Source organism: Gambusia affinis, linkage group LG13 (genome assembly GCF_019740435.1).
Source record: "Gambusia affinis linkage group LG13, SWU_Gaff_1.0, whole genome shotgun sequence".
NCBI classification, from domain to species: domain Eukaryota; kingdom Metazoa; phylum Chordata; class Actinopteri; order Cyprinodontiformes; family Poeciliidae; genus Gambusia; species Gambusia affinis.
In genome coordinates this window covers 4,532,768-4,557,132 of record NC_057880.1, presented here as the reverse complement: position 1 = coordinate 4,557,132, position 24,365 = coordinate 4,532,768, and the positions used below count along the sequence as shown (strand labels likewise).

General features: G+C 39.1%; 1 protein-coding gene across 2 annotated transcripts; it reads left to right on the top strand.

Annotated features, from left to right (window-relative positions):
• The first annotated feature begins 2,334 nt into the window (after positions 1-2,334).
• slc2a15a (solute carrier family 2 member 15a) lies at positions 2,335-19,623 on the top strand. 2 transcript variants are annotated; one of them, XM_044136747.1, is made up of 13 exons: positions 2,335-2,721; positions 2,809-2,869; positions 5,287-5,385; positions 8,215-8,375; positions 10,375-10,499; positions 11,168-11,313; positions 11,942-12,074; positions 12,534-12,721; positions 14,875-14,985; positions 15,497-15,598; positions 16,616-16,691; positions 17,999-18,126; positions 19,040-19,623. In XM_044136747.1, exons 2-13 carry the CDS (start codon positions 2,825-2,827, stop codon positions 19,292-19,294), a joined length of 1,569 nt encoding a protein of 522 aa, XP_043992682.1. In that variant the 5' UTR covers positions 2,335-2,721; positions 2,809-2,824; the 3' UTR covers positions 19,295-19,623. The 2 variants fall into 2 exon arrangements, with proteins under 2 accessions (XP_043992682.1, XP_043992683.1); XM_044136748.1 differs by having other exon boundaries at positions 2,336-2,433.
• The last annotated feature ends 4,742 nt before the right edge of the window (positions 19,624-24,365 follow it).

Genomic DNA, 24,365 nt, shown 5'->3' with positions numbered 1-24,365 from the left:
TAACGTCAGAACACCCTTCTGCAGGAAAACTCCACGAGAAAGTGCTTTTAAAGTGAGATAAACTAGTCAAAAAGACTATTTAAAGAGGATGACCTCTCGAAATCACTGCACGCCTGTGGTCTTCATTGCAGGGGTTATCCTTTTTTCTTTTGATTCTGCTGGCCATTGTGTTTTGGGAATGCATTTCCTTCTGCAAGCCTGGAAGAACCATTCTTTCATTTCTACCAGAAAACTTTTCTAACTTTACTTTGGTGTCCATAATTGTTGCCTGTTGATGCACTAGCACCCCTGGAGACCCGACTAGTGATAAGCATACGAAGATAATAGACGGTTGGATGGGAATTTGGAGGAAAAAGTATTGATAGACTACAGTGGATGTTTCATGTTTGCTTGTCTTTGAACTGTCATACCCACAGGATACACTGGCATAATTACCGGACTTGTCTCAGTTTCCAGAGCATCTGGTGAAATGTTCAAAAATCATGGTGTATAATAAGCGAGGATATTGTTAGCACAGAAAAATAGGCTTTAATGAACAAAACCAGTCTTTCATGCTTAATCAGTGGAGGTAAGTCATAGGATTAGGTAGTGCTTAGTGCTAGGCGGGTGGTTGTAACCCAGTGACCAGCCATAGGAAACACACTTACTGCTCTATCAACTGTAGCCAAAATTATGAGCACATGACCACTGAGAGGGGTGACGACAGAGCTGTTTCAAATGAATCTCACCATGTGCCAGTAGAAACCATTATGTTCAAAAATAGCAAGAAGATATTTAATCAGGTCAAACTTGAATTTGAGAGTCATATGATCTTGAGTACTTTCCAAAAGTGCTAAATATTCAACGTCCGAAAAAGTATACAGCTGTGAAAAGTATCAGATGAAGTTTAATAGGATCATATGAAATATATACATACACTCATCTCATAATAATAATACAATAATGATAATAATACTAAATGACTTGTACATAATAATCATAATCACAATACATCAAATTTATATAGCACTTTCTAGGACACTCAGAGACTCTTTACAAGAGTAAAAATATAAAGTAAAGAAGAGGTGCTGTGTTGCTGCAGGAGTTAAGCACAACCCACATAAGGAGGCCTTAGTTGCGGTTGTCACAGGTGCGAATCCCAGCCTGGTGACTTTTGCTGCATATCTTTCCTCTCTCTCATTACCCTACTTTCCTTTCATAGCACTTTAAAATAAAGGCCAAAAAACAAAAGATTAAAAATTAGATCCCTGATGGCTGATGATCATCTCCAAACGTCCCTCCTCTCTGATCCGCTCCAGTTTGCCTACTGCTCCATCCACTGCACAACCTTTGTTCTCCATACTGCACTTGAGCTTGAAACACCTGGAGAAAAATCCCCATGTGCGAAAGTTTCTGGACTTCAGCTCAGCATTCAACACCAACCATCCCCCTGCATATGGTGAGCAAACTAGCTCCCCCTGTCTGACAGACAGACTCCAGTCTGAGAGGGCTGACAAAACTACCACAAGGTCATCTCCCTCAGCACTGCCTGCCCCATCTCTTCACCCTGATGACCCATGACTGCCATCCCAGGTTCAGTACGAATCACATCTTTAAGTTGGTGGTGGGTCTCATCAGGGACAACGGCGAAACGGTTTATAGAGAGGAGGTCAAACATCTGGTGGACTGGTGTGATGCAAACAATCTAATACTGAATGTCGACAAAACAAAATAAATTGTTGTTGATTTCAGAAGAAACCTGCTAAATCACACTGACCTGACTAAAATAATAAGTTTAGCACAGAAATAGCCTGTTATTTGGGGGACGACAGTGACAGTGGTAGGAGTTCGGCCTGCAATCGGTGGTCTGCCAGTTTGCCTGGTAGTGCTGGTCAGAAGGGCAACCGGCACAGAGCGGCTGCTTCGACTCTCAGGCTGCTGTAGCTACAGTCCAGTAGCTTGTCATCTTACACTATTGGATAATAATTAGAATAACTCTTTAAAAGTAACAGTGTCATAATTAGGTAACTCTACAAGTCTTATTTATCGCCAACAAGTAAAAGTGTATTAACAATTGTGAGTGTTACTCAAGTCTTACTCTATAAGCAAATTTAGAGTAAAATTGACTCTGACAACTTTAGCTTTGTTCAGGGAGGGGCCGTATGTTCACTGGCTCACTGTTGAAATTGACTCTAAGTGTTGACCCAACACTGTTCATTTTACTGTGTACTTGGTGAGTTCCACTTTTGGTTCAGTCCTAATCTCTTCTAATCTCCTCCCTGTTGCTCCGTTTTTGTTTCTTTGTTTCTGTCTTTATTCTTCAGGTTTCTTTCTTTAGACTCTCCTCCTCTCACCTCTTCTGCTTGTCTGGTTTTCTTTTCCTGGGCTCTCATCTGTCCTTTATTTCACTTTTATTTTTCCGCTCCACTGCTGTTCCTCCTCGTCTTGCTCCAGGTTCACTATTGATTTATTCACTTATCAGTTCTTACTTACTTCCTTCCTTCTTTTTTTTTTAATTTATTCGTACACTCTATTCATTTTGTTTCCCCTAACCTCTAAAATGTTGTTATGGCTAATTGCTCTCAGCAGGCTTTTCTCTCCGTCTGTCACGCTGCTTCCTATCATGTGATGACACTGTGGTAGCTTGTTATTAGTGGCCTGTGGACTGCTGCTCAACACACTTGCACACTAACAGCGTCCCAGAATTATTCATTTGGAGCCAGAGCCACGCCTGCTATTACAGTTATGACAGACTCTGTTGTTTAGACAGGATCTGTTTTTTTTTTTTTGTTGTTGTTGTTTTTTTAACTTTTTGTTGCTTTGTACCAGATACCAGAACTCCTAAATGGCTGAGGAGATTTTAATTCCATCATCGGGGAAAATCACTTCGGTAAGTTCAGCATTTATGTCACATGAGACGCCTGGATGGATAGTTTCATGATGTTGTTTTAGACACCCTCGTGTCTGACACTTAAATCTCTGTTGTACCTGCCAGCTTGTGCCATTGAGAAAAAAATGATTGGGTGTCACAAATACATGAATGCATGAAATAAAGTGTCAGTCTACAGACATAGAGCCAAATGTACTCTTTGGGGAGCAGAAAGAATACATTTGGCGAGTGAATTGGTCGTTGGAGTGTTGCATAAAAAATATTTACTGGTTGCCCCTCTGGCCTCCTTTGAGCTGCCAGCCTAACAAATGAAATGGGTTGTGTGCGGTTAGATATGTACAGCATATTTGAGAAAGGCAAAACAAATTTCCTTCAAAGTGATGTCATCCAATATACTCTCTCCTTCAAGATATCTGCAAACTGTTCATTTGCACAAAAAGATCCCTCTCTCTTTTCTCATCACTCACACCTCAGTGTGGTTTGAAAAACACCGAAGGGTCAAACACGGATCAGGGAACGACTTGTTGTTCAGGATCTTGCCCAAGTACCCCCTCTCAAGTTAATAAGAAGAATGACTTTGTGCTGTAAAGTGATACCATGGACATCCTGGTGCACGGGATACTTTGGTTTCATTTTTCTCTGGTCAGTCACGTCTCAGCTTCTGTAGTGTGCTGTTAACTGTGTGAATTCAGGCTGTACAGACAAAAAGAGTCTGCAATTAGATCCACTTTAATCTCCATACTTCCCATTGAATAAACTTTTATTAGACAAATCTGTGTGGGTGTTGGTTTTCGTGTGGGTTTATTGGTTAATGTAGACCCTGTGTTGTTGTCCTGTCAAGTCCCTGATTGGTTCCAGGTGTTTTGTGTTTTCCTAATTAGCCCCAGTGTATTTAACTTCACCTGCTCCTTGACTTTGTCGAGTCATTGTTGCCCACCTCAGTTTGTTATCGTTGTCTCGTAGTTCACTTGTGTTTCCTGGTTTTGAGGACAGCATTGAGCTCTAGTGATGGCCAAATGAAGCCTCATGAAGCATTGAAGCTTCCCGGCCCATTGCTTTGCCCAAAAGTTGATTACTCGATGCTTCATTCATTTCTCACTAGTGACATCTGCTGTTGAAGCTGTGACAGTCTTGTCACTCAGACAGACATATTTAGAAACAAGTCTGTTTCTGCTGTGTAAGACTGATATATTTTTGCAGAACAAAGAAATAGTGGAAATTTCAAGAAGGTGAGAATTTTGGAGGTGAAGGGTTAAATTATTGTTATTTAAGAATCTTGTGAGTGAATCATCTCAAGTCTTCCCTGATGTCAGACTTTTTTCTTCTTGCTGGCTCCTTTTCAATCAAGTTTATTTGTGTAGCACATTTCAGTAACAATCCAGTGTCAAAATGTTTTACATAATAAAAACACATAAACATAAAGTCACAAAATATGCCACAATCAACCATTGAGAAAACTGGTAACAAACATTACATTTTGATGAGTGCCGTCATCAAAATCATTAATACAAATCTGATGCGATCAAGCAGCGGCTCATCACGCTTTTATTTTGAAAACTGATACACAAAATGAAGCAGTCATGTGACCATGCAATGCGAGGCATCGTTTGTTGCCAGTCACGTGGTTTTCAACAAGACGACACAAGCCTCGAAGCGGGGCTTCATCGGACACGCCCCCTTATTACTCGGTACAAGGCAAGCCTCGAAGTCTGGCTTCAGATAGCCCATCACTATTAAGCTCATTTCTGCACTTCACCCTGGCTCTGACCGTATCCATCCTCATCACCACAAACCACTTTATGATAAAATCCCTCAAATTGTGAGAATTCAATCACTTTCCTCTAGATAAACCGGACATGCAGTGTATTTTCAGTAAGTCCCACTAAATGGAATCTCAAAGGATTTTGTTCTGATTACACCTCCATCAGTGGGCAAAGAGAATCTGCTGTTTCCTTCTGTGGTTGCGCAATGTCACAGTTGGTAGAGCTGTTGCCTGGCACCAAGAAAGACTTGTGCTCAAATCCTGATCTTGGGGGTTTTCTGTATGGAGTTTGGGTCTCCCTCCTTGTACTCTGGCTTCCTCCCACAAGTCAATAAGCAGACTGTGAGAGCGTGTGTGTGATTCTATATCCTATGTGTCTCTGTTGGACTGGAGTACCCCAAACCCCCTTGTCCAATGACCGCTGGACATAGGCACCAACCTGTCTGCCACCCTGCATGGCTGAGGAAGAGGATGATTTGAGTTGTCTGCAATTGTCTTGATTTTACCAAGAATTGTTCTTTGGAGAATTTCCAGATGTTCAATAAAACCTATGTTCATTGTGCACATGCTCTTTGGACAATATAATAACAAAGCAATTACTTTTCCCACCATTTATGGATGCAGTTCTCTTGAACAGCTCTGCTTGTGATTGCAGCAACTGACTGGTTCTCTGCTAGCAGTGGCATTCTTGACTTCATTTGGGAGCTCTATGTTGTATGGCTACAACCTGGCTGTGGTCAACTCCCCTGCTACAGTAAGAAACTCACACACACACACACACACACACACACACGTGCACACACGCCCACACACACACACACACACGCGCCCACACGCCCACACACACACACACACACGCACACACGCCCACACACACACGCACACACACACACACACACACACACACACACACACACACACTTCACAGAAAGTACAGTCATATTCAGAATGCACCTGTCAGAAGAATTATGCCAGCTAAAGCCGCCAACACTGTGTTGAATACATGACAGCCATTATCAACAAAGGACAATAACAATATATGTAATGTTTTTTTCTACCTGATCCTCAGGGCCCACTGTCATTCATATTTAGATATTCTAACATTCAGTGGAATATACAGTGGGATCAGGCCAAATTTGATTTGAAATAAATATTTAAACAAAACAGATAGCTACGCTAACTAGATAGCGAGCTAGCTAGCTAGATAGATAGATCCCCTTGGTGAAATTGTCACTTCTGTCTCCCACATAGCCCTCTCAGATAATACACAAAACACTTAAAATATTAGAAAGAAAGCAAAAACATTAACAGCTAATCATTCTCCTTTGTTTCTACTGTACTCCTGTTATCTCTTCTTCCTCCCAGGGAGACGATGAGCAGTTTAATAGCACAAGGGATGAAGGAGTCCCTTAGTACGGTGGCCGACAGGTGCAAATGCGCAGCAAAAGAGAAAACATGCAAACAAAAAAAAAAGACACCCCCGAATGAAATGCAGCAAACAAAAAGAGAGACGCAAACAAAAGAAAGGCCCCGAATGAAATGCAGCAAACAAAAAACACCCCGAATGAAATGCAGCAAACAAAGAGACGCAAACAAAAAAGAAATGAAATGCAGCAAACAAAAGTGTTGAAAGCGGAAGTGCTCCAGACCACTAGAGTCAAAGAAAATAGTATTCATTTCTATGGGACCAGATGCAAGATTCAGAAAGAAATTTGAAAGAAAGTAAAGTCGTATTACTATATTTCTTTTCAGATCTCTTTATAAAATTAGAAATATTATTTTAATTTATTATGTCTTCGTTAATAATATTATAAATATTATTATAATATACTAATATGGTCTGGAGCACTTCTTTTCAACACTTTTGTTTGCTGCATTTCATTCGGGGCGCCTTTCTTTTTTGTTTGCGTCTCTTTTTGTTTGCTGCATTTCATTCGGGGCTTTCTTTTTTGTTTGCGTCTCTCTTTTTGTTTGCTGCATTTCATTCGGGGGCGTCTTCTTTTTTGTTTGCGTCTCTCTTTTTGTTTGCTGCATTTCATTCGGGGGCGTCTTCTTTTTTGTTTGCGTCTCTCTTTTTGTTTGCTGCATTTCATTCGGGGGTGTTTTCTTTTTTGTTTGCTGCATTTCATTCGGGGGCGTCTTCTTTTTTGTTTGCGTCTCTCTCTTTGTTTGCTGCATTTCATTCGGGGGTGTCTTTTTTTTTTGTTTGCATGTTTTCTCTTTTGCTGCGCATTTGCACCTGTCGGCCACCGTACCTTAGTCTGTTGGTGGTGTACTTTGGAAGAAACAGCCTCCCATTGAATTTATAATAATAATAATAATAACAATAACAATAACAATAATAATAATAATACAGAAAGCGGTGATAGGTCACTTGCTTTTTTCAATTAAACAAATTTAACCCTTTATGGTATACATTATGATGGCAGGTGGAAAAAAATGTTTAGGGTGTTTTTTTTTTTTTTTTTTTTTTTTCTTACATAAAATAAACCAAGTAAATGTAATAAAGACAAATTTATTAAAAAATTCCTTTTTTCATTTTTTTTTTTGTAATTTCATGGCTTTATCGTGACCAGTCACATTTATTAAACAGCACCAGTCTTCTCATTAGTACGCACAAAGAAAACAACAATGCAGGAGTTGAGACTAATATTCTCATTTCAGGCTGCATCATACATTAAAATGTTACGGTGGGGGCAACGTCAGGTTAGGTGATCCGTGACTTAAGTGGTCTTTGGCATGAAAAAGTTTGAGAAACACTCAATTATTGTTGAAATAACCAAATATTGGAACATATAAAAATAAATGATGTTACGTTGTACGACGTAAGCATTGCAAATCTAAAATAACTTGATGAATTTTATTTAGTTGTACATGAACTAAAGAGCAAAGACATCTTGACATTACAAGTTACATACAAACAAGCTACTCGGTCAAGACTTTTCCATGGTAAACAATATTCGTATGCTGACCTATTTAATCACAGTTTTCATAGTCTAATCGAGATTAATCACTGATCATGTGATCCTACCAAAACATTTTTTTAATGTTTGTTATATTCTATCAATCGTTGGGGCAGACAATATACTTCAATTGTGTGTTTATTATAATTGAAACGTTTCCAAATAGGACAAATATTATCAAGAATATTCTGTGTAAACTGTGCATTCTCTAAAACATCGTCCAGTTTTGCTCTTCTGCATGTAGTTCCACAGAAGATAATTGTGGTTTGCCTACCATGAAGGTAAATTAACATGCAGCAGACTTTAATTGGATAAACACAAGGAAACAAATAAAGTACAATGAATCAAATTTAACAGTGAGCAGTGCTGTTTTCAGATGTCATAATTATTTGTCTTAAACCTCCCTAAAAACAAGAAAAGATTAGACGTTACAGAGAAAAACGTTGCCACTGACAACAAAACGCCTGGATCGTTTCTGCTTGTGCTTTTGCAACATTGCAAATACAAGATTTCCTTTTCAACTGTTATCTGGTTGTTGTCAAGTTCAACGCTTTCAATGTCTGTTTTTAATGTGTAATTTTATTTTGATCACTAACTTTACTCCCACTTTGCTCTTCCAGTACATAAAGAGTTTCTACAACAAAACGGTTGTGAGTCGTAATGGGACAGGACTCAGTGGGGAGACCCTGACCCTCATGTACTCTCTCACTGTGTCCGTCTTTGCTATCGGAGGTCTGCTGGGCTCCCTCGTTGTCGGTATGCTGGTTTCTCGCTTTGGCAGGTAAGATTTGTTTCCTACGGAGCAAATATTGAAAACCCCACTGTAGGGGAATTTTTCTGCCATACTTTAGAACACACATTTTCAGTCTGCACCCAGTACAACACTTGCCAGGTGATGGTGCATTTTTATTCCAAATGCAAGCAGAGAATGTTTCATAAGCGAGCAGAGAGTTCTGCAAGAGCGCAAGGACAAAGGTTTGAGTACAAACATTACAAGTTTTGAGAAGAAAGACATGAAGTCCTGCTGTCTAAATGAAAATGATAGTGCTCTATGTCGCATAGATCTAATCATTTCAAACTTTTTTTCTTGAAAATGACCAAGGAATCATCCATACTGCCAGTTTTAATGAACACACAAACCTGTTATTCTTAAAATATAGACTTCTTAAATTTGAAGATCTGGTGGGATTTAAAATTGATGAAATTATGTTTAAGGCATCAACTAAACTACTACCTGGACTCAGACAGGAAGTGGTTGTTGAAAGACAAGGGGGATATAACTCAAGATACAACTCAAACTTAAGGATAAGATCTTTTGTATATTTGTGTTTTGATTTGGACAATTTTATTTATTTTTTTACTCCCATGTATATAAAACTTAAATGTAAATATGTTGAGCTTTAATCTCTTTTTTCCAAAACTCCCTATATGTTATATCACATGTAAATGAAAGTATGCATATAGTTTCGATTGGGGGAGCATCGATTGCAGTTTTCTGGCCTTTTTAAACGTCGCCTATTACCGACATTTAAGAAGCCTAATCGAGTCCGACTTTGGCTGATACCAATTTTTTTTCCCCTCTGAAATGACGTCATCCTGCGATACAGCAAGGAAGTTGTTGAGTCGGGTGACTATTGTTAACTACAAACGTGTAGACTTGACCTGGTGGGCCGGTCTATCGGTCAAACCTCTCATATTTAAACCTTTGCTGACATAAATAAGATCAGTGGATAAGATTAGCTTCACATGTACTGACCAATCTCTTGATAAATCAGTGCTCCTCTAGTTTTTAAACTGCCAGTATGGTGCTTTGGCTCCTAAATCAAAATCAAATCAAATCAAACTTTATTTGTATAGCACATTTCAGCGGCAAGGCATTTCAAAGTGCTTTACATCAAATCAAACACAAAAACACAATGCAACATAGAATCAACATCAAAAACACAACATCAAGTCAGATTCCGTCAATAAATTTGCAATTGATTACGTTTCAAATACAACAGATGGTGCGTTTGCTGCTTCAGGACATTCGAGCACCACTCTCCCATAGTCAAAAACAGCTCAACATACAGTGAACATTTTTAATAAAAAAATGAAACGCAGCTGCATAAAATAAAACTGACTGAAGCGAAGCTACAATCCTAAACAACGAGCAGCATCTAAGACAAAACTGTACAAAAATATCAACATTTTGCATTTAAGATAGAAAAAAACCTTCTTTGTCCATAAATATGTTCTACTCAGAGTTTCATAGTTTTATCTTCACTTGGTCCAAATATTGTAAAAAACTAATTTTTATCAAATTAATAATCAGCATATTTGATGTTACATAAAGAAAATTGACTCCGCTTTTCACATTTTTAAACATTTTTAACTGCAAATGCTCATTATTTGCTACAAATGTTTAGTTTTTATCTTTATGAATTTCTAATACTAAATAAAATAAGCATAAGTGGTTAAATGAATAACTTTGCAGAATGTGCAGATTTTTAAAAATCAATTAAATATGGCCAATCTTCTTTAAAAAAGACAAAACTCAAATTTTAAAGAAAAACTCTTAGCTTAGCTTAAACTTAGCAAGAGCGTGTTAAGATTAATGTGGCACAAAAATATGTCTTTTGCATTTCTTGTTTATATGAGTGATTTTATACTTTTATCATGTTTGAAATAAGTAAATAAATAAATAAAAATAAGGAGATCACAGTTTGTTATGGCCAGATTTGGGGTGCTGAGTGAATATTCATATTTATATATCTTTACGTTTCTGGTTTTGTTTTCAGGAAGGGTACAGTGGTCAACACAACAGTGCTGGTGTTTATGGCTGGCTCCCTTATGGGTTTCAGTAGGATTTGTGGTTCACCCGAAATGGTCATTATTGGCCGCTTCATCACAGGGATACATTCAGGTACCTGCACACACACACACACACACACACACACACCCCTACACATATACATACACGCATACGTACAAGACACAAGTCCACATGTGTGCCCACTTATCCTGTTATACATCAGCTGAAAAAGGTCCTTTAAACATAACATTATGAATTCTTCTTTATATAATTTCCTTTCCTATCAGGGGTTCTATTTGTTGTGTTTGTGTCAGTGTAGAAGCAGCAGGTGGCAACTTTTCCTATAAATGGTTGTAGTATTTATATCAGTCGAAAAGAGAGCAAAGCTGAAGCCCCTCATCAGCGATACGTTTTCTGCTCTCTTAGTCAGACGTGATGAAACGCCTGGGAGCAGAGAAACGCTGCTTTTTGAAATGTTCAGTAGAGACGCCGCCTGTGCTTCAGAATTACACAACATGCTACTGAATATCTGTGACAAAGCTGGCATAACAGATCAGTGTTTTAAAGTCATCTACAGCCTGTCTTTGTGGTTGTGAAGAATTCATTATGTCGAGCTTACTGACAGCTACTCATTAAGGAAAACAATGTTCTTATTCAATGTCCTACTGAATACAATAGGACTGTAGCAGCGGCATAAAAACTTCTACATGTAGCTACAACGTGGATGGACAACATGTGCAGGAGTCAAATATGGATTTTCTCTGCTCGTGTCCCCGCAGGGATCTCTCTCAGTGTCGTACCGATGTACCTCGGTGAGATAGCACCAAAGAACTTGAGAGGATTTCTGGGTCTTGTTCCGAGCATCTTCATAGGAACCGGGGTCTTTGCTGCCCAAATCCTCGGCCTCCATGAGCTCCTGGGAAAGGTAGTCAAATGCTTCTGCTGACGACGATGCCCGTCTGGGATGTTAATAGATAAGAAAGAAACTTAAACTGTAAGATTTTCACCTTTTCCAAGAGGTCACAGGCGGCATTTGTTTCCACGTGACAATAGACAGACATTGATAAAGCCAAGGTAAACCAAACCTTTCCTGTAATGCTCACTCTTCCATGTTAACCAGTTTTAGATATTTTTGGCTTTTTAATTAGCTTTTAAAAACCTTTGACATGACTGTCAATTTTTTGTTGTTGTTGTTGTTGTTGTTTAGCAAAAAAATTTAAATTTGTGTTGTATGAATTTACCAGAAGTTACTAACATTGTAATAACTGAACGTAAACTGAACTGCCCCCATATTGAAATAGCCCCCCTTCACTATACCTTGTGGAATAATTTCAGTGAAATCTCCCTTCTTAATTGAACCATTAGACCGTTTCCATTATAGAGTATTTCTCCCATATATTTCAGAAACGGTGTATATAACGTCCTCGTGTGAAAAATGGCACTACGAGACATTTATTCCCTCATCAAATTTTCCTCCCTCTGACATTAGTATTGCACTCTTGGGGGAGCTTACACAGATCTCTGTCTGATCCTCTGTGTTGCTGCTTTTTCAGGAGGAGTATTGGCCTCTTTTTCTTTCGGTGGTGGTGGTGCCAACGTTCATCCAGCTGCTGCTGCTGCCGTGGTTCCCAGAGAGCCCTCGGTACTTGCTGATTGAGAAGAATAATGTTCATGCCACAATTACAGGTCAGTATTGTTGCATTTCTTCCATTCCTACAGAAATGGTGAGAGACTACATTAGAAAAGGCATCATCAAGTCCATACAGCTGTGAGTCTTGTAATGTAGGCACTTTGCAAGGAAAAAGGTCGGTTTGAGGCAATCATCAAAAGCTGCATTTAAATCTAAAGATTTGATGTTTCACTAAATCTTCCTTTTTTCCCCTCATGTTCGTATGAAGGGATTTTTTTTCACCAGTGTGTTCAGTGGGATAAAGCACTAATGATGGCAGATTATTACAGTGAAAACTTAAGTAACTGGGATCTTATGAAATTTTTAGAAAGACTTTATTTGACCGGGTATGCATAAGACTGACATGACACTGTCATAAACATGAAGGAGTCTTCATAAATGTCTACTACTGTTTGTTCCCAGTGTTGCCTTGTTACACGCCGATGTGATTCAGCTCTCTGCCTGATGCCTTTCAGCTCTCAAATGGTACAGAGCCAAGTGTGACATCCAGGCTGAAATTGAAGAGATGCAGGAGGAACAGCGCTCCCTGTCCTCCGTAGAAATGCTGTCGGTCTGGAGCCTGTTGCTGGACGATTCAGTCCGATGGCAAGTGTTGAGTGTGGTGGTTATCAACATTGGCATGCAGCTATCTGGAATTGATGCTGTAAGTACTCATTGCATCTTAAATAACGATACGGGTCAAGATTTTTTTAGCGTTTCATGCAACTCTGTAAGGTGCTTAGCAATGATAGAAACGATCTTGAAGTGTTAGAACTGTCAAAGAGTTAGCATCTCTGGATAATACAAGATTATGTGGTGCTACAATAACTTCAAAATGTAAGGTATTCCCTGGAGTGTTGTTGGAGAAGTACTGTAAAATTCAGATTTTTACACTTACTAAAAAACAAAAATCTCTCCCAGTAGCTTAAGAAAGTGAACTCAAACACAAGTGAAACTAAATGGATTAAGAGGAAACAGCCGTTGTGTGTCTGGGCTGGTCACCCTGAGACTGCAAAGCTGTTCAGTGTTCTGCAGTTTCTCTTTTTGGAATTGTAAACAACAAAAAATAATAAAAAAATATTGTAAAAAGATTAAAGACGATCAGGATGAATATAAACAAAACAACAATATTCTAACCAAGCAGCTTCAGGCCTGATTAGTCCAGAGAGAAATGAAGAAGATGAGGCTGGAGGTGGAGGTCTCACTCTTTGTCCCTGTAGCAAAAAGGACACAGTGGGAGGCTGCAAGAAAGCCTCTGCACAAGAAAAGCCCCCTCCTTTATAGATAATGTAATGGAGGCGGTGAGTTGAGGGGCAGTGTGTTTTGTAGCTACGCAAATGCGTGGATGTGTGTGTTTGCCAGTAAGCCCATGGACACTGCTCCAGAATCCCCCTCAGCCAAGGTCCTTGATAAGTGATGGAGCGTTTGATCAGCAGCCTTGGCAGCATTTTGGGTCAAGTCCACAGATGTCATGGGAAAGGTACGACAGTGGGAGCAGAGCATCTTGTTTACGTAACATCCAGGAGAATTTGAGATAGCTCTGCTGTCCATAACACAGGGGGAGCCAGTCCAGATAACAATGATCATTTTGTGTCAGCCCGACTCCGTTAATTATGCATCTACCTTGGAGTCTCACTGGTACATCTCAATGGCGACTCCCAAAACAGACACATTTCTGTTGTCCGGTTCCTCCAAGCAAAGGTGGTAACTTCTCCAAAGTTTTCAGGAACAACCACTGCGACTCTCTGAGCGTTCGCTGCTCTGCACGTTCCCTCATATGAGCCAGGCAGCTTCTCAAACAGCAGCTGACATTTTACGAAATTTGTCTATATGCCAGGTTAACTGCCAAATCCAAAAAGAAGAAATCTTGTTATCAAAAGTCCAATCACTTTCACCTCACAGACACTTCCACTTCCCCAATGAATCCAATGCATATCCAACAACTGGAAAGCTGTCCTTTCCAGTTTTCTTGTCAAGAAAATTTGATAAAGCTGACCAGATCCATAATTTGCAATTTGTAAGATATGAAAAGGGAGACTCCAAGAAAGAGAACAGGACATAGAGCAAAAGCAGGGTGTGTGAGATTGTGTATTTTCAAGCCTTCTCTCACCACAACAGCCACTTTACTCCTCCCCACAGAGACTTCTCCTCAGGTGTAGCCATCAGTGCTCTACAGAGGTCTTTGTTCTCCCTTAGTCTTGCTATGATCTTGAGACAATACTGGTAGCTCCCATTTCTGACTAACTTTAAAATCCATCCAAAGACAGCCGTATCTTTGGATGGTAAACAGTCCTATCACCCAGTAGTATGACCACACACACACACACAGCCAAAAAAAATCATATCAAAAATCGGGATTGAGCATCAACACCTGCTATGTAAACACAGCCAAAGGGAGCAGAAGGGCTAATCACATGTGAGTGGATGCAGAAAAGTGAAGGGAGCAGGCAGAGGCAAATGGGAGAATCAGAAACAAGGTTAAGAAAAATATAGTTCTTTTCTAAAGTTCTTTTTTTAAAGGAATGGTGAGTTAAAAAAAAAAAAAAATTTTTATCCTCATATTTGAAAAAAAAAAAATTCTAATTGCTAATTAATATACATGCTTCTTATGGTATCAATATATGTATAACAACACCAACCTTGTGTGATGACGTACGCAGGCAGCTGGTCCTCTAGTCATCACCCATACTGTCTTTTTACACCAAATGCACCACATTGTAGAAACAACCGTTGCACCCGTTCTGTACTTTAAAAGCTATGAGGTATTTATCCAACTGGACATTCAGAGTTGAAGTTCCTTTTTTCTCTGCCCGGCAGATCTGGTTCTACACCAACGACATCTTTAAGAACGCCGGCATCCCAGTTCCAGAGATCCAGTATACGACAGCAGGGACGGGAATCATAGAGATCATCGCCGGGCTCGTTGGGGTAAGCATTCAATAATGAGACATGCTGTGATAGAGCCGGTATGATGACTTGTTTTGTATGTTGTATTGGACGGGTCAGGGAGGCTGTGCTGTTTTACATATCCTACAGGTGTATGAAACATTTTAAATTTCTTATGGATAAACTGCGTTGGTGAAATGAAAACAAAATGTACAGTACAGACCAAAAGTTTGGACACACAGTTGTGTCCAAACATTTGGTCTGTACTGTACATGGAAATATTAGTATATTTCAGGGTTATGTATTGACTTAACGTCGAGTATCATGGAAATGAGAAAGGCCTCAATATACACATATTTCTGCTAGATTAGATAGAAATTATGTATTCTACTCCTACTTCCAATAACAATAATAATAGCCGTAGATAATTTGGTTTATCTGTTCATTCGTTTATTTGAAAAGCACGGTAAAAACCAAAGGCAGCCAAAGCGCCGTCCAGGTCAATCACATTTGTTTTATATACAGTGGCTGACATGAGGTGTGTATTTCTTAGTGTTTCACTATAGAAAAGGTGGGAAGGAGGCATCTCATGATTGGGGGTTTCACCATGATGGGCATCTGCAGCGCTGGAATCACATTGGCCCTCATATTACAGGTGTGTGCACAGAGTAGCCTGTTGAATGTCAGCCTCTGGACAGCAGTGACCGTCCTGCTGTTATGGGTATGTTTTAATAGACATGGCAAAGAAAACTCTAGATGCGAGAAAAGATCCTACGGACGCTACAAGTTAAAATATATGCTAATCCGAATGTTTAAATAGAGGCACAACATAGTGGTTTTGTTTGAGCATCCACAGGTACCTTCGTTGGTAGTATTGTGAAAAGCTCAAGGAGACAACATGAACAAAGTTCACACTTTTACACCCACACCCTCACTGATTTCTACACGCCACTTTGCTCAAGCAATACAACCTCATTCACTTTACACTTATATATTTATACACTGTGTATTTGTCAAAAACAGGTAAAGCGACATTTACTGGTGGAAAAAAAAATGTAAATTGATGATAGGGGTGTAGAGGAAAACAAAATATTTTATTGAAATTATGGTTTTGTACGCTTCAATTAAGTCCAATTTTCTCATTTTACTTTGGAGATCAGTAAATGACTCTTTTTCTAGTTCTGTAATTAATTTGATTCAATTATGTTGTCAAACTTGAACAAGTGGAAAACACAGGACCAAATAGTTTAAGCAGAAATAGTCAGTGCCTGAATAGAAAAGGAAAGCACCTCCTCTATGAACATGCCAGAAATGCCTTTGGTTAGGATGTTCTGCAGTTTTTTTCCCCTTCTTTCCAAAGTTTTATTTGATATTGTGAAATATATGTGATTTTAAGTTGGAAGCTAGGCATCATCTTTATAATTCAGTTCACTTGTAAACATGTTGCACCAATTCATAACGTGTCAAAGGACTTTGCAAAAAAAAAAAAGGGTTTGGAGAAGACAGAGTACACACACACACACAAAAACAAAAAGTAGTTACTTATACTCTAACCACTTTCTGTGTTAGAGAATAAGTAAAGTGTTGATGATGACAGAATAAACCTGGAATGCAGCAGTATGCTCTGATGACAGATAGACCCATGAAATCATGCTGTTTGTTCTCCTCACAGGTAAAGTTACTGTTTATGCGCTATGTCAGCGTCTGCTGTGTGGTTGGCATCATTGCTGGCTTCTGCATCGGTCCAGGCAAGTTTGACACATTTCATTCACACGTTGTAATAAGAACAAATTGAGCTAAGAGTGAGAGTCAGAGTCCTGCCTAACGGAGACTTTGACACGTGAGGTGGGAAAGCAACAACAACCAGAGTGAGAGGACAGCGTAATGTGAAAATGACCTCATAATAGTTTGATAAAGTCATGCGGGAGTCAAGCCGAAATGATCCGAGAATACAGTTGTAATATTTCGAGAATAGTCACAACATTGAAAGAATAAAGTCGTAATATCACGACTTTACTCTTCATAGTGCTGCTTTATTCTCGTAATTCCATGAGTTGATTCCTGTAATTCTGATTATTCTTCTTTAATTATTTTTGTTTTGTAAATGTGGCCGTAATACTCTTTGAAATTTTGCTGTGGGTTTGAAAAAGAAAGTAGTATTTCTAAGCGCTTTAGCGCCTCCCAGTGGGCAAAAGTGTGAGTGATATCATTAGTTGAAGTGTCAAATCACAATAAAGAAATTGGGAAGTTTAATTATGTCTGAAATGATTCTCCACAAAAGGATAATTCAGATTTTCTTTTCTGTAATTTTGTATTTAACAAGTCAATCCACTTTTTCTCCACTTGTAGTGATTACCAAGAAATTTAAAAAAGTTTGACCAGTGTTAACAGGTTCAGTGTCCTTTAAGAGAAGAAAGCACTTTAGGAAACAATCCGTATGTTGTGGAGCTCCGACAAATATTCACAATAGATTTATGAAAAGTCAAAAAGCAAGCAGAATGTTTAACACGTGTTATTCCGCTCGCAATAAGACCGCCAGCTCTCAAGTCTTTCCAGGATTGTTCTCATCAAGTCAAAACACTTTTAGATTTCAAGGTTTCCCCCAGAAAACTTGCTACAGGTTGGGTGCAAAGACAGTCATTCATCCAGCAGCCCGTCGTGTTTTTGAGATAAAAAAAATATTTAAAGTTGACAGGAAATTTGAAAATATCACTTGACAATTATGTGTTATTGAAAGATTGGAAGATGAATCCATGAATGCCAACTATAAAATCTAAAAAAAAAAAAAAAAAAAAAAAAAAAAAAAGTAAATAATCAATGCTTAGCCTGGTGGGGGCACAAGTAAAGCCTGTTGACCCTTCAGGTTTACAACACACCGAGGGAAACCCTGGATTTCGTTTGTATTGTTGAAAAAAATGACCACAACTTTTCACTGCATTTCTGTTCGGACCAGAATATTATTCTCCAATAAATCCACATGTTTGTTGTTCTTATACTGACTCACAGGAAGTAAATCGATTTTTGGAACCACCTATTTTTTTTCCCTGCGTTGCAGCTGGAGTTCCCTTCCTGATCACAGCAGAACTGTTCAAACAGTCCCATCGTCCTGCAGCCTACATCATAGGAGGCTCCTTGAACTGGCTCTCTAATTTCACCGTGGGCTTCGTCTTCCCCTTCCTACAGGTGATCACCCTGCATCGACATCATCACGTGTCCCTGAGTCCTTAACATTTCTGGACCGTGTTGATGCTATTAATGCATATTGATGCCGGTCCAATTACTGCTCAGAGTAACTGAGGCTCTGATTCACGTGAGCACAATGATACTTCAGTGGCACAGCGACTTCTTGCCTTTTGCTTTCAACTGCTTCCTAAACTAAAAAATAAAATAATAATAATAATAATCTACTGCAGAATTTGTAGCATATTACAAAAGTATCCGTTCTTTCTGAATTTTTTTCCCCTATCTTATGACATTTGTTTTGGGGCTACATAAGCAGCATAAGTGGACTAACCAGAAAATCTCAGAAATACTAAATAGTCTAATGAAGGTGGTTGGGGGCAACTAAACACTGTTTAAGGTAATTGTGCAAGTTGCAATAAATGAACCTTTCTGTCAAAATATTTTACTTTGAAACCTAATCTCTGGTTACATTGTTATGTAAATTCAATTAATGATCCAAATTCAATAAATCCATCCAATAGTCTATCCATGTGTGAAATTGCCACCATTATGTTTTATAATGGGAATCAGGTTTTCTGATAGTGGTAGTGTTATGTTTCTTACACAAACAGCTGGTGGCTCAAGGTTTTATTTGATTATATCAGAAAACTGGATGCTGGATACTAACTGTGTATACTACACAGATGCCAGCTGATGTTTTTTTAATTTTGTGCTACAATGTGTTGGTCTGTTACAGAAACTCTTTATCTGAAATAAAATGAGAAAAAGCAAAAAGAGAAAAAGGGTCAAGGCGTAGCACAACCTGATGTACACTTTATGAAAATCTGACTTGTTTTCTTTTCTTTTTTTTTTTGGTCCAAGCACTCTGACTTGAAAACTCATCTCTTTGCTCTCTTGTCTCTTCCACCATCAGATGTCTGCCGGGTCCTACTGCTACCTGGTGTTCGCCACAGTTTGTTTCTCGGTCGCCGTCTACGTTTACATTGTAATCCCAGAGACAAAAAACAAGACCTTCATGGAGATCAGCAGGTTGTTCTCCAAGAAGGAGTCGATCCTGGAAACCCAGGGTCTGTTCCACGTCGACCAGCTGAAGCTGAAGAAGATGAACGGATACGGCGGTTTGGAGCACACGTCGCTGGAGTTCGACAGCTCCTCCTCTGTGCCTTAAACTCAGGTTTAGGTTCTGTGAAGAATTGATTCCGCTCGCCAAAACCACCCGTCATTAGGCCTCCGTGGTCTTTCCCTTCTCCTCGGCACTTTGATATTTACAACTTCTGTTAAACTCTGGGCTCAAAGCCCAGTTCAGTTCATCCAGTTCTGTTACACGTGCTCGGTAACTTTCATATTGTTCCTGTATTTTGTCTTAGCTGCACCTCAGAATGACGCTTTCACATGTCAACACAACAAGACTGTGAGCTTATATAATTGAACAGTTTAGATAGATAGATAGATAGATAGATAGATAGATAGATAGATAGATAGATAGATAGATAGATAGATAGATAGATAGATAGATAGATAGATAGATAGATAGATAGATAGATAGATAGATAGATAGATAGATAGATAGATAGATAGATAGATAGATAGATAGATAGATCGATCTTTATTGTCATTGTCACAAGAACAACAAAATGTAAAAAGTGCCATCAGTCAGTGCATATGCTTAAAAACAACTGTCTCAGTTTACACACAATATAAGAAATACATAACAAATAACTTTGAGGCCTTGTTTATCTTGTGAAGCTCAAGCATGTTTTTGTCATAAAGTTAAATTAGTCATTAACAATCCCTTGACCAAATAAAACAAGAGGAGTTTCCAGTTTTTAATTCATGTTGATTTTCCTAACTATGGAGCCCCCTAGGGGACATGGAGGATTTTATTCTTCTTTTGCGTTCTCTCCCAATAATCTACTCATCAGTTCATGAGGCATAAATGAATACTGTAAGCATTTCATTCAGTGGCCATCAGCCTTTCTGCTATAATGTAAGGCTTTCATGAAGTTTTTCCATGTATGTTAATATCTGGTTGTGAAATATCTGAAGTTTTATATATTTTTCTTTAGGACAGAAATGCACCACAGACCTGATGTAAACAGAAACTTTCCATAAGAAGGAAAGAAATAAAAACTAGATCCAAACTATTTGGACTGTTTCTGAGTTATTATCACGGGGTAATAAAGTCATCAGACAGTTTGGTTGTGTCTCTCTGTGTTGGTCTGAATGGTTTAAAGAGCCGTTTTCATGTGCAGATCCATCTCAGCCTCACACAAAGACATAAACATGCAGGGAATCGATCGATTTTCAATCAGTTTTGTGCATCAAAGAGTTAATAATAAACCCGTTTTCACTGAGGCTCTTTAAATGTGTATAGATTCACATTTTAAATTGACATTTGTGACTGTATACAAAATACACCAGTAAATAACTAAGCATATTGCGAGGGAACACAGAAGTTTTGCAAGGTAGTGCAAAAGAAGAAAATTTCCCCCTAGGGTGCTCCGTAGAAAACAACAGTGTGGTTTTGTCTTTTAGTCCATTTTGACTGTGATCTACTGGCTGTGTTGGTAAAAAAGTGCTGAAATGTTTTTCTAAATTTAATTATACATGTTCATGGATCTTGAACTGTTGAAATGGAACAACCTGAATTAAACGACATGTTGGTACTGTAGTTTATTTGTGTCAGTAATGTAACAGGAGTACAGGAGTCTTTGTCAGTGTTTCCAGATATCCTAAAAGAATAAATCTCAGGTGAAACTTGGAGTATTACATTTGATCATTACACTAACAGCCAAAACATTGTCTGGGGTTTTTCAACTGTTTTAGGGTCATTTTGATGTGCCGAATACAAAATTGGCATTATGTCTTTCCGTAGAATCCATCCATCTGTCCATTTTCAAACACCCTAGTGGGGTCAGGAGGGCTGCTGGTTTCTATCTCCAAGTAACGTTCCAGGTGAGAGGCGGGGTCACCAGGGACAGGTCGCCAGTCTGTCGCAGTAGAATTATATTAGCCTCTTAAAATCATTGATTTTTTCCCTTTATGATGTACTAGATTAAAAGTAGCATAGCTTTGTGTCAAGTCTCATAGATATTTCAGCTTCCCACATAGCATTTTTTTTAAATATATTTTAGGCATGCTAAATGGAAGAAAAACAAACAAACAAAAAAAAACACATATTGGCAGATTTTCCATGAATACAGAACAGGCAGGAGTCTACTCTAGTTTTGTCTTGCAATCCCACTCCTTAGTACAGAAGGAGGAAACACAGTGTGCTTTATTTTCTGTATGCACAGAACACAACCAGAAACACATTTAAGCTCAAAGACTGAATGTTGAAGTTAAATCAATTGTAAAAAAAACTTCAACTTCAGACTGCAAACATCCCTGTACCAGTGTTTACCTCCACTACATTACATCTGGTAGTTTTTCAAGCTCACCTCCTTGATGTCTCAGACTTTATGCTTTGCAAACTTTCAGTTTTGTGCCATTCGGTTGATTCTTTAGCTCCACATCTTCAAGAGGTTTAACAGGTTAGTTAGCTTTATGTTTACTTGTGCTTTCGTCTAATTTCTAACATCACACGAAAACCTGCTTATTTGGGATGGTTTGGCCCTCAGAATAACCTGCCCGTGTTTCTCTTCTGTCCTTTGTGTCTTCAGGCCACCAGTGACGATGTTTAAATGCACCAACACGTATCTGAGAAAAGCGACACCCTTTTGCTACCAGCTGTAAGCGTTTATGAGACAGAGTGTTACTACTGGGCCGGCCTGATCTTCAACTTTTAGCACCGCGCTGCTGCCACACAGAGAGTTTTATACTCCTCATCAAATCTCACTCTGTACAATCCACCTGCCTGGAAGCACCAACACTCAGGAACTGTACACACACAGGATGTTTTTTTTTAAATATTTTTTAAGAAAACCAGAACATTTTGACAGGTTTTGCCCTGACATGTGAACACGTGTTGACCGCCGGAGAGACAGGCAACAGCACCCCTACTGACTCCATTAGGGGTACTGGTGTAATGAATGAATGAATGAATGAATGAATGAATGAATGAATGGAGCAGGGGAGAGTGCACAAGATGAGTAACTAGGAAAATGTATCTAACACTAACAAATAACTAAACAAAAGGAACAGAACTAAAGTAACTAAAGTACTGAACAGAAATCAAGCAGAAACAAAACTGACCTAATTAAAGAAAGAGACTAAAAAACACGGAATAACAAGGAAACTAGAATCAAACCTCAAACCAACCCAGAACCTGACAGATGCTGTATATACAGTAGTAGCACTGTGGCGTGCACACATTGAATGATAATAATTGCATGACAATATGATAATAATTACTCTCACTGCTTCCTTGTAGTAATGACAGCATATAGAACTGGACTTAGATATTCTCTCCCTAAAGTATAAGCACGATGCGTGGTTGGCATCAGCATAGATAAGCATCATCAACACTGGATCAGTAACTGTAGCAAGTGTGTGTGACAGGTATATGTGATTAATTTGAATAATCTTCCATCATCCTGGCATTGTGTGAATATGGAAAGTTAATCAGCAACTTTCCAGATTAACTTTGACTGCACAGCTCGGTTTATGTACATTGCAGAAACTGCCACTAGAGGTCACTTTTCATGCACTGATGAGTGCCTGCTGTCCCCAACCACAAAAAGTGAATCTGTTTCATCTGACCACATGAGCCAGTCTTCAGTATAAACTTTCCACGGCTCGCATTATTAGTCTGAGGGTCAACAAAGCAGTGACCCGTGACCTCTTCTGTTTACTCTTTTCAATAGAAAACAAAGCACTGATGTGTTGTTAGATTGTCGTACAGTTTTCAAAAACCACAAAACAAAAAAACAAAAAACGACCAATACGCAGCTCAATACACAAGATGCCCTTCAAGTGTCTGTGCCTTTCTTTAGTGCAGAGGGAGTTTACCATGAAACCTATTTGAAGTCATTGTGCCCTTCAGCAGCTCATTGTATACTAGACCCTCATCTCGACAAGCAGCAACAGTTCGCAACTACCTGTAATGGTGGCAGTCCTATCAAGACTCAAAAGGGAGAGCCAAGAGTTTGCCCCTACGAATAACAATGCATCAGTTTCCCAGTTGCAACCCCTATGTTTGGTCCCTGGGGACCATAGTCTATTGACCTTTGGTAGGCTCTTTACAGTTCAAATACACACACAAAAAAATTGTAGTTTCTCCAGATTCTTATAATGGTTGGCAGAGCTATAACAAAAGTCAGGATGTTAAGGTACTGAGGAGAATAACAGTTTGTTTGTTTGTTAATTTTTTTACTCTTCATAGTCTTAATTAGAGGTAATCTTACTGGGAGGTAAAATGTTTACAACAGCAACCTGCTCTTTTTTTAGTTAGAAGAATTATAAACATGTTCAGTTTTTAATAAGACTTTTGTGGAAAGTCGTCATAAAGCAGATGCTCCAGTACCTGTCATTATCAAAGTTTCTTCAGAAAGTTGCTATAGATCCTGATGGTTCTGGGCTCTCTTGTAGACGTCAGTACTACGACGATCCTGAAGAAGTCTGAGTGAAAACTCCCAGCTGTTGTGTTATGGGCTGCATGTGATCGAACCGAACTGCCAGAATCAGTTCCCACTGTCGCAGTTGCGTGACGAAAACTGTGACAAAGGTCCGTCCCTTCTTGTCACATCCTCTCTGTATGCAAACCCGTCGTGTGATTGGTCTGAATTTCTTGGGTGTGTTTATGTATGTGGAAAGAAATGCTACACAACTTCAAGGAGCGGCTGTTCCATCCGTGCAAGGTATGACAGTGGCAGAGATATCTAAATATATTAGAGGAGGTTGATGGTTGATCGTGAGGTTCTTCATTTTATGATGAATTCTGTGCACAATGACCACCAGATGTTTCAGAGCAGTCCCCAAAGCAATGGTTCCCAAAGATTTTTTGGGCCCCTCTTTAGATTACAATAAAATCCCCCCCCCCCCCCCCAAAAAAAAAAAAAAAATCAACTGGGCAAACTCATCGTTCAACCAGACATAAACCTACACACGTTTTGTTTTCAAACTTCACTGAAGTTTATTTCACACTTCAGGTTGCAACCAAACACACTGCAAACCATCTTTACAGTGAAACACTTTAGTGTAACTGTTTTTTCCCCCCCATTCATCCATACAGCTTCCCGAGCCCCCCTGCAATGGCACTACACCCCCACAGGGGGCGCGCCCCACACTTTGGGAACCAC